At 61.1% G+C, this 10700-nt stretch overlaps 1 protein-coding gene across 7 annotated transcripts in view; it reads right to left on the reverse strand.

Moving 5' to 3' along the window:
- Nucleotides 1-9193, reverse strand: part of DCTN1 (dynactin subunit 1) — a 39157-nt gene extending 29964 nt beyond the window's left edge. For 4 of the 7 annotated variants that reach the window (XM_048941715.1, XM_048941712.1, XM_048941713.1 and 1 more), the window contains exons 1-3: nt 8974-9192; nt 5095-5343; nt 1798-1876 (exon numbers count right to left, since the gene is read on the reverse strand). In XM_048941715.1, the coding sequence (XP_048797672.1) occupies nt 1798-1876; nt 5095-5343; nt 8974-9006 (361 nt within the window). In that variant the 5' untranslated portion in view covers nt 9007-9192. Of the gene's footprint in view, nt 1-1797; nt 1877-5094; nt 5344-8973 lie in introns of all 7 variants that reach the window. The other 3 variants (XM_048941717.1, XM_048941716.1, XM_048941710.1) reach the window with 2 other exon arrangements.
- Between the last annotated feature and the right edge of the window lie 1507 nt (nt 9194-10700).

Raw genomic sequence — 10700 nt, forward strand, 5'->3', positions numbered from 1 at the left:
TGCGATGGTGCACAGGTGTGGAGGCAGAGGGGCTCCCAGCAGAGCTGCAGGCACCGCCTGGGGGAAAAGCCACAGTGCCAACACAGCTCAGGGGGCGCCAGGCCCTGCAGCGTGGCCTCTGGGAGCACACAGCAAAGCAGCACAGCGACCTCTGGGCTGCGGGATGAAGCACAGCACAGCTCTGCCCCAGGACAGCACAGCCAGAGCCACACACACTGAGCAGAGCCAGCTCCCACCTGCCAGGGAGCAAATCCACAGCGCAGAAGAGCTGTGAGGACGTTTACTGCCCAACGCCCCCCCTCCAGGTGCTGACAGCACAGGATGCCAGCTGGAATGGAGCTCTGCAGCCCCCAGGAGGCCACATCCCTGTGCTCAGCATTGCTGCTCTCTGCACCAGCGCTGTGTGCAGCTCGTGCTGCCGTGTGAGCATGGAGAGGTGCCTGCAGTGGGCTGCCCAGTCCCAGCCCTGCTGCACTGCAGCTGCTCGGCGGGCACAGAGCTGCATGCAGGGCCAGGCAACCTGCACAGGTACTGCAGAGCTGCAGCAACGGCGCTGCCATTTCCATGGCAACTCCTGCAAGCACCGGCACCTCCTGCATGGCTCCTCCTGCCTCCACCTCCTGCATCCTCCTGCCTCCTCCTGCCTCCTCCTCCTGCCTCCACCTCCTGCCTCCTCTTGCCTCCTCCTCCTGCCTCCTCCTGCCTCCTCCTGCCTCCTCCTGCCTCCTCCTCCTGCCTCCTCCTGCCTCCACCTCCTGCCTCCACCTCCTGCCTGCCACCATCCCCATCACCCACCGCTCTGTGCTGCAGCACTGAGGGCTGAGAGCAGCAGTGCTGCAGAGTGCTGGGCAGCACAGCTCCATCCACACGGCGTTATTGAATCAGGGGTGAGGATGGAAGCAGGTGGCTGCAGGAGAGGGCAGCAGCACTGCCTGCAGTGACAACAACCCAGGCTGGCAGCTCTTCCCAGAGGAGTGCAATCCCTGATACAGGCCAGTGCCAACTCCTCCCTACAGACTCACAGTGTGCAGACGTAAGAAGTGAGGAAATTCCTTGTACTGGGTGCTGAATACCAACTGGGAGTAAGAAAAACTGCGCTTTTACCTGGGAAGTCTGATCCCAGAGTGAAAAGATTGTACAGGTGCATATTATATACATTTCCATTTCCAACCCATCACCAACCCCTGCTGCCGTGGGGCTCAATAACAGCCTCACGTTGTGCTGGGGGGCTCAGCTTGGAGATTAGGAGCAATTTCATTTTGGAAAGAGGGGGTGAAGCACCAGGGAGCGGGGGATCACCGAGCTGGGAGGAGCCCCAGAACTGTGGAGAGGTGGCACTGGGGGCAGTGGGCACAGTGGGATGGGGATCCTGGGGGGCTGCTCCAACCCTGAGCTGAACGGTGCTTTATTTGCCAAGCAAAGGGAAATTTCAGTTTCCAGAAGCCATGAGAGGGGGAAAAAAAAACAAAGGAAGCAACCCCACTTGGAACCAGTCTATGTTCACCCAACAGACAGAACCCCTCAGTCAGCACACGCTGCCTGCAGGCTGTCCAGGGGGGGAAACCATCAGAGCTCTTTTCTAGCATCCCCAAATGCAGCACCAAATAATGGCTCAGCAAAAACAGCGGCTCAGAGGAAGGGAAGCTTGGCCAGAGGGGACAATGGCCCCGAGCACCAGCAGGAGGCTGCAGGTGGGAGGCATTGGGAGGCATTGGGAAGCAGGCCCAAAGGCACCGCAGCCGAGCCGCCCAGCCCTGCACAGCCAGCTCCCAGCCGCCCCCAGGCCCGGAGCCTCACCTCGCTTGGGGACCTTCAGCGCGGCCGATTCCGGGGTCTCTGGGGACGTGGTGTCAGCTCCATCTTCAAACACCTGGATCTGGAAAAGGGTTGATGAGATTGAGTGCCAAAGCCGCGTGCGCTCAGCGCTGCAGCAGGCTGCAGGTTCTGCCGCAGGTTTGTCTGAATGCATTGAGGTCTCGGAGCACCGGCAGCCAGCGGGGGGTTTGGGGTCCACAGTGGAAGCTGCAGGCTGTGCTGCCAAGGCTGAAACACAGACATGTCGGAGCTGGAGGGAAGGGCAAAGCAGCCACAGGCTGCAGGCTGTGGTTTGCTGCTGGGGAAGGAGCCCCGGTGCCAGCAGTGCGCTCATGGCAGAGATCACACAGCTTGTCCAGGGGATCAGGCCCAGCCAGCAGGGGTTCATGAAAGGCAGGTCGTGTTTGACCAACCTCATCTCCTTCTACGACTGGGTGACCAGACTGGTCGATGAGGGAAAGGCAGTTGATGTATCTACCTGGACTTCAGCACAGCCTTTGACACGGTCTCTCACAGTGTCCTGCTGCAGAAACTGGCTGCCCATGGCTTGGACAGTTTTACCCTCTGTTGGATAAGGAACTGGCTGAGGGCTGTGCTCAATGGTGGTGGTCAATGGGGTGAAGTCCAGCTGGAGACCTGTTACAAGTGCTGTCCCCCAGGGGTCGGTACTGGGGCCCATCCTGTTTAATATCTTCATTGATGACTTAGATGAAGGGATTGAGGGCACCCTGAGTCAGTTTGCAGATGGCACCAAGTTGGGAGGTGGTGTGGATCTGCCTGAGGGCAGGGAGGCCCTGCAGAGGGATCTGGATCAGCTGGATCGCTGGGCTGAGATGAATGGGATGAGGTTCAACAAGGCCAAGTGTGGGGTTCTGCACTTTGGCCACAACAACCCCATGCAGCACAAAGGCTTGGGGATGAGAGGTTGGATGAGTGTGAAGAGGAAAGGGAGCTGGGGCTGTTGGTTGGTGCTGGGCTGAACAGGAGCCCACAGGGCGCCCAGGTGGCCAAGAGGACCAACAGCATCCTGGCCTGCATTAGAAATGGCCAGCAGAGCAGGGAGGGGAGCATCCCCTGTACTCAGCTCTGGTGAGGCCGCACCTCGAGGGCTGGGTTCAGTTTTGGGCCCCTCACTACAAGAAAGACATTGAGGGCCTGGAGTGTGTGCAGAGAAGGGCAATGAAATGGTGAGGGGTGTGGAGCACAGGGCTGCTGAGGAGCTGGGATTGTTCAGTGTGGGGAAGAGGAGCTCAGGGCAGAGCTCACTGCACTGTACAACCTGCTGAAGGGAGGCTGTGGTGCAAAAGGGTCTGACCTCTTCTCCCAGGCAAATAGTAGGAGCTGAGGAAACGGTCACAAGTTGTACCAGAGGAGGTTTAGGATGGATATTAGGAGAAACTTCTTCTCTCAGAGGGTGGTCAGGCACTGCAATGGCTGCACAGGGAGGAGGTGGAGTCGCCGTCCCTGGTAGCGTTCAAAAGGCACCTGGATGAGGAGCTACGAGATGTGGGTTAGTGCTTGTGGTACTGATAGGAATGGGAGGGGGGTTGGACTGGATGAGCTTGCAGGTCGTTTCCAACCTTGTGATTCTGTGTGCTCCCAAATGGACAGAAGGACGGAGATGGCGGCACAGGAATCACAGCAGCCCCACCAGTGCTGAACACATTGAAACCACAGTGCCCACAATGGGAAAAGGGAAAGGCTTCCCTCACGGTCGCGCTGTGAGCGTGCTTTGTACTCAGGCACCATCAGCTGAGCCACCTCGAGAGGCACCATTTTGCACGGCCACACGATGAGGACGCAGCTGGAGATGAAACCTAATTGTAAATCAGAAGACCTGGAACGCCATGAGGCCTCATTGATGTCTGTGTTATGGGGACAGCAGGAGGACGGGGGAGGTGGCACCGCTCCAGGGCTCCCCACAGCTCTCTGTGCCACAGCACCGCGCTGAGGAGCGACGTCACCTCGTGGTGCTGCCCTGCTGCTGGAAATGGCAATGGAGGAGACCTGCCTGCACACAGCACGTGCTGAGCTCCTACCCTCAGCACACGGACAGCAAAAGCTCAGCAGCTCAACCCAACTCATGGATCACATTTACTGTAAGGTGAGCAGTGTTTAGGGGGAGCTCTCTGACCGATTTCCAGGCTCCCAGCCCTGGCAGCTCAGGGGCAGCGTGCAGCAGGCAGGCTGGTACTGTGCATTACAGAGGTCACCCCCAGGGTGGTGCTCAATGGCTCGACGTGCAGATGGAGATCGGTGGCAGCAGCATCCCTCAGGGGTCAGACCAGTGCTCTTTGATACCTTCATCGTGGCACTGGCAGTGGGACCAAAGGCACCCCAGCAGTCTGTGGGTGAGCCAAGCTCGGGGGGCAGTGGGCACCCCAGGGACAGGACGTCATTGGAGGGACCTGGAAGCTGAGCGGGGAACCTCATGAGATCCAGCAAAGCCGAGTGCAAGGGCTGCACCCAGGTCAAAGCAACCCCTGCCAGGGGGTCAGGGCAAGCTGGGGATTGCAGGGATGGAGTTTGGTGTGCTGAGACGGACCTGGGGTATTGGAGGATGGCAGCTGGACAGGAGGCAGCAGTGCGCCCTCACTGCCCTGAAGCCAACTGTGCCCAGGGCTGCATCCAAAGCAGCACAGCCTGTGGGTCAGGGAGGGGGTTTGACCCTCTGCTCTGCACTGGGAGGCCTCACCCAGAGCACCGTGTCTGGATGCAGGGTCCTCAGCACAGGAAAGACACAGACCTGATGGAGTGAGTCCAGAGGAGGGCCACAAGAATGATCCCAGGGATGGAAAACAAAGAGAGGCTGAGAACTGGGGCTGCCAGCTGGAGAGGAAAAGGCCCCAGGGAGAGCTGGGAGCAGCCTTCAATATCTAAAGAGGTCGTGAGAAGGCAGGGGACAGACTCCAGAGCAGGGTCTGTATGATAGGACAGGGGGAAATGGTTTCAGACTCGAACAGACTCAGACTGGGTGTAAGGAAAAAGTCCTTTACAGCGGGGTGGCGAGGCACTGGCTGCACAGAGAGGCAGCGGCGCTGCAGAGCCAGGCGTCAGGGGATGCAGCTCTGAGCACTGCTGGAGCTGCAGGTGTCCCTCGCTGCAGGCAGTGGGACCAGAGGGCCCTTAGGGTCCCTCCCAGCTCAAAGCACCCCCCAGAGGCTGGGGGTGAAGGACGGGCATTTCCTCCCCCAGCACTGGGTGCAGAGCCACGTTCCTGTGTGGGGCCAGGCAGCCCCCGAGCCCAGCAGGCAGAGGCCATCGCAGAGTGCCGAGTACCTGTGACTGCCGCACGAAGATGCCGTGGTTCTCCTCGCAGGTGAAGTATTTCCTGCCCTGCACGGTGCCATCATTCTTGCCCTTGGCTTCGTCCAAGATGACCCCGACCCATTTGCCCGTGGCAAACAGGGTGGCCCCGACGTAGGCGACAGTCCCACGGTGCCCCTTCCCGATGACCTCCACCCTGGAGCCCACCTTCAGGGGTTTGCCGCTCGTTTCCGTGCTCATCCTGGGGCCGGCGCTGGATGCCTGCGGGCAGAGGGAAAGGCAGCATTACCTATGGGGGTGGGAACAGGGAGAAAGGGATGGAGGAGGGCTGCGGGGCGCCGATGGGGGGCTGTGGGTGTCCTTCCTTCTGCTGCAGCTGCCCCAGGAGCTCAGCACACAGCAGCACGCCAGCACACAGCCCATTTGGGGAGGCTTTGGAGGACTGCAGGGCAGCTTTGGCACAAGATGAGCTCGGCAGCAGACGTGGGTGCGAATCTGTGCCTTATTGACCAGGTTATTAACGATGCTGACCATCTTCAGAGCGCGGATAAGAGAGCAGCTCAGTCGGAGCTTGAGACCCTCGGTGTCACTTCCAATAGCAATCACTCACATTAAGTGCAATTCAGGGGAGGAGGGAGCAGACACGCACTGGGATCTTCTCCCCCTCCTGCCTGAGGAAATCAGATGAGATTAAGCCTGCTTTGCCACAGAGCTACACTGACTTCCCCTCGTAGTTGCTGAGGCGCTGCTGTGCCGATCGCCTCTGCACAAACCCGGCTCTTGAAAGGCGCTCAGCACAGGGCCCTCTGCAGCTCAAACACAGCCGAAATCATCTGCACCACCAGAGCAAAGCACAACATTATGCAAATCTACTGCAGATCTGTCGAGCCGTCTGAAACAACTGCCAGCTCAGGTACTGCTCCCTTCCAAAGATGCATCGCCAGGGTTCCAGCACTTTCCTTCGGAACGGAGACGGGGTGCTGCAGCTCTGCTGCATGGGGAGAGTGTGAGAGGAGCTTAAAAACAGCAGAACAGGGCAGAGAGGCTGCAGGTCAGCCCTGCAGGAAGGCAGCTCTCCCACCCCACCTCACTGCCCGAGGTGTGGGGCAGATGTGAGGAGGAAATGCCTCATGGTGAGGCCCTGGCACTGCCTGGAGCTGTGGGTGCCCCATCCCTGGTGCTACCGAGGCCGTGGATGGGCCCTGAGCTGCAGGGGCACCCAGCATGCAGAAGGGCTGGGGTTGGGGGGCTCCTTCCAGACCAACTGTGAACTGGTTCTGTGGTTCTTGATCATTAAGGTCCCTTACAACCAACCATGCTGTGCTTCTATGGTTCTCTGACCCTTAATGTCCCTTACAGCCCAACCATGAACTGGTTCCATGGCTCTCTGACCCTTAATGTCCCTTCTAACCCAACCATGAACTGGTTCCATGGCTCTCTGACCCTTAATGTCCCTTCCAACCCAACCATGAACTGCTTCCATGGTTCTCTGACCCTTAAGGTCCCTTCCAGCCCAACCACGCCATGGTTCCATGGTTCTCTGATCCTCAGAGGTCAGACTCTCAGAGCTGTGGTGCTGGCAGCAGCCCCTCGCAGCTCCTCTGCTCTCCCCCAGCCCAGCCCCACATGGGCAGAGCCTGCCCCACAGTTCAGTCCACCTGCAGATCCACCGCAGGCACCGCAGCACCTCCTACAGAACTTCTGTCCCCATTCCCTTCCTGCCCTCACACCCTCAGTCTCACGGCTCATTCTCCACCTGAGCCATTAGATGCTATAATTAAGGCAGCAGCCAATTAATAACACATGGGCACGCACCCAAGCAGACGAGTTAACATCTTTCTCACATCGGTGCCGAAAAATGGAGCACAATGAAGCCCAACAAAAAAGGAGAGCTGCGTATTTTCAGTCTCCAACACAAAAGTGCCGTAATTTTGTCAATCTACCAACTCAGGTTTGGTCAGGAAAAGCAAAATCAGCCAGACAGGAAGCTGCCTGCCCCAGCCGTGCAGCACCGAGCGGAGGGGAGGCGCAGAGGGCTGGGGCCGGGCTGTGCAGGGCGGTGGGCAGGGGCTGCAGGTTGGGGAGCTGGAAGCGCCGTGCTGAGGGGGTGCAGCCCTGGCATGGAGCACGGGGGGCTGCGGGGTCTCCTTTCTGCAGGCACCCAAAGCCACCTAAAGGGATGCTTTGTGTGGGGAACGGACTGGGGAGCTGCAGAGGTCCCTGGCAGCCCCTCCAGTTCTGTGATGGAAGAGGATGGGGAGCGCAGGGCTGAGGCAGCTCCAGCAGAGCCTCGCACAACAGCGGAGCCAAGTGGCACAAGGCGAAACCCAGGGACACCTCGTGCCCTCAGGGGAGGCCAGGAGGGACCCCTGGCTGGGGCACGGGGCAACAGGAGGAGCAGTGCTGCCCCAAACGCTGCCTCTCAGCAACACGCTGCTTCCCCACTTTTACCCCATCCAGAGAACGGCCTGGACTTACAAACAGCTTCCTTTTGAAAGATGCTGGTTAGCAGCCCCTGGAGAACAGATGTCATTCCAAGGGACTCGAGTTGTGTTATGAGTGCTTTGTCCCAGCAGAACCGCAGTGCTGGGCTGCCCAGCACTGGGGACCCAGCAGAGCGGGGCAGGTTGGACCCTGCAGCCCAGCACACGCTGCCCACAACACCCAGGTGGTTCTGAGCACCTCCAGAGGAGGACACCCCGCACCCAGCGCACCCCAGGGCTCCATCCCTCACCCTGAGGCTTTTTCTCCCGTGCAGCAGTTTGCAGCAGTTTGCAGCACTCCCAGGGCCCCGCAGCGCCAACGCAGTGACTGCGCCTCAAAGCGTCGCTCACAGCACAGATCCGAAGCTCTGGGCAGGAGGCTGATGAGAGGCACAGCTGTGGGTTAAAACACCACTGGCCTCAGAGCAAGGTGTGACCCAAGGCCGTCACAAGAGGGAACGGAGCACAGGTAAGCGCTCGCGCTCAGCCCCACGGCGCCAGGGCACAGAGCTGCACGTGGCACGGGGCGGACGGCCCCACGCTGCTCATTCCCAGCTGCGACCAAAGCAAATCACAGGGGACAGAGCTGCGCTCCGCAGGCAGCACCCAGCACTGCTCTCAGGGCAGAGCCGGCAACCTTGGTCCGAAACGTCACCTCCTCACCCCGCTGCCCAGCAACACGGGGATGTTGGGTGGCGATAAACCTGCGAGGCCAAGCGGCACCCATTGCTGTGAGCTCACCTCCCCAGCCCACAGCAGCCCAGGTGAAGGCAGCTTCCTGGCCTTGGAGCATCAGCTGCCACACACGGCCTTCGCCTCCTGCTCACCTGGCACTCAGCAGAGCCTGCAGCCCCGCTGCTCAGCCAGGCACTGGGACACGGCAGCAGCGCAGCACGATGGAGGCCCGGCTGGGGCCGGACCGCAGCGCCAGGCCCGTGCCGTGCTGCCTGCACTGGGCTCAGCGTGGCACAGCGGAGCCCGGCGGAGGCCCGCAGGCATTCGGGAGCTCAGCGCCTCACCACGCAGCCCGGGAGATCGGCACAGAGGAGAGAAAAACAGCGACGCAGGAAGGAAAACAAGGCGGAACCTTTGTGCCCAGACGTTCCGCCACGCGGAGCTCGCTGACGGCTCTGCGCATCGCCCTGATAATTACCAGCACAGAAAGACTCATTTAACGCCAACGGACGCAGCGGGCGGCACTGTTCAGCCACTCCAGCATCCTCGCAGGCGCTGCCGGCCGCGAGGGCACCAGGCTCAGGGCGCAGCCCAGCACGGCAGCACGGCAGCACAGCCCAGCACAGCAGCACAGCAGCACGGCAGCACGGCAGCCCGGCACCTCGCTCCTCCAGCACTGCGGCTCCCGCAGCGCAGCCAGGAGTTTGTCCCTAAGTTCCCTCCCCCGACTCACCCGGCCGTGCGGGTGCCTCTTGCTCTGGGCCATGCCGCCGTCGCCCTTTATCCCGACGAGGTGTTTATTATTCCTCGGTAGCGGCTCGGCTCATGGCTGGCAGCGGCACGGCGCGGGCTCTCGGGCTGCGGCCGATCTCCTCGGGCCCGGCGGCGCTCAGCCGGGCGGCAGCGAGAGGGCAGAGCCGCGTTCCGGCAGAGGATGCTCCGGCACGGGGCCGCAGGAATCCAGCCCAGCTGACGGAGCTGCGTACTGCGCTCCCACTCAGCGCCGCAGCGCGGCCCGCTGGGTCCTAACGCCGCCGGCCGGGCCGCCGCTGCAGCGAGCGGGGCGAACCACGGCCGCAAAGCCGCGCACCCTCCGCTCTGCGAGCGAAGTCATCGCTCCGGCGGCGAGGCGTGGGGTTGTGGGCAAGCTGTGCCGCTCCCCCGGCGCCCCGCAGCTCGCAGCGGCAGCTCGCGCAGCTCCGAAGCCCGGCCGACGGCGGCGCCCAGGGGGGAGGCGAGGGCCGCCCGCAGGGAGCAGCGCCCACCGGCAGCGGGGTCCCGGCTGGGCGCACCGACGAACCACGGCAAGCGCGGCGCCCCTCATCTCCCGCACGGCCGCGGCCAACTTCTGAACGTTGTACGAAGGGCCGACGAGAAGCCGAGCCCTGCGCCACGTGCGGCGCTGCCCCGCGCCCAGCTGGGGTCTGTTTAACACGGAGAGGCTGGGCAGGAAGGAGCCCGGGGCAGCGCTGGGGCGGCGACAAACCGCAGCCACTGGGGCAAAGCACAGCGACAGCTCCATCTGGAAGCAGAGCCGAAATGGAGTTCGTGGAATCACGGAATGGCCTGGGCTGCAAAGGGCCGCAACGCTCATCTCGTTCCAACCCTGCTGTGTGCAGGGTCACCAAGGGCACACAGGGACACGTAGATCCCCATAGAGACCCACAGACACCCCAAGGGATGAATAGAGACACACAGATCCCTATGGAGACTCACACAGACCCACAGGGACCCACAGATCCCCCATAGGGTCGCACAGAGACCCACAGAATCACAGAACGGCCTGGGTTGCAAAGGCCCACAGCGCTCATCTCATTGCAACCCCCTGCTGCATGCAGGGTCCCCAACCAGCAGAGCCACATCCAGCCTGGCCTCCTGCAGGGCTGTGAGTTGGCCTCACACAGGGAGATGCTCAGGTTGGAGATCAGAGCAGCTGGTTCTCCTGTAGAGCAGTGAGGCACCAACGTGGGCTGGGGGTCACCGTCCCAGGGGTGCGGAGGACCACAGATGTGGCTCTGCTGGCAGTGAGGATCCAGCCCTGGAGATTCCATCCTGCAGCTCCGAATGACCCGCACTGTGTGCAGCAGCTGCCATGAAAGGAAGCCACAACCTGTCCGCCACCTCCCCCCCACCTCACATCCCAGCTGAAGGTGCTTTTCCTCTCCACACTCTGTTCTAAAGGCGCTGCTTGCAAACACGCACAGAAATCCATCACAAAAAGTTACCAAAGGCCAACAAAAATGCAGCATCGCTGCCCTCCCCTCTTTGCCATTGGCTCCAGGTGAGACCTGGGACGTTGGACACAAAAACCAGCGTTGCAGAGAGCGCTGAAGCCATGCCTGCACATCAGTGCCAACCCCACATTCATACGAAGCCTGAAACAACATGATGTATAAAACAAGGGCAGAAGGGCCCAGGAAGGACAGCAGTGGCAACTGTAAGCCTTCACCTCCACACAAC

The sequence above is a fragment of the Lagopus muta genome, chromosome 4, assembly GCF_023343835.1.
Source record: "Lagopus muta isolate bLagMut1 chromosome 4, bLagMut1 primary, whole genome shotgun sequence".
Lineage (NCBI taxonomy): Eukaryota > Metazoa > Chordata > Aves > Galliformes > Phasianidae > Lagopus > Lagopus muta.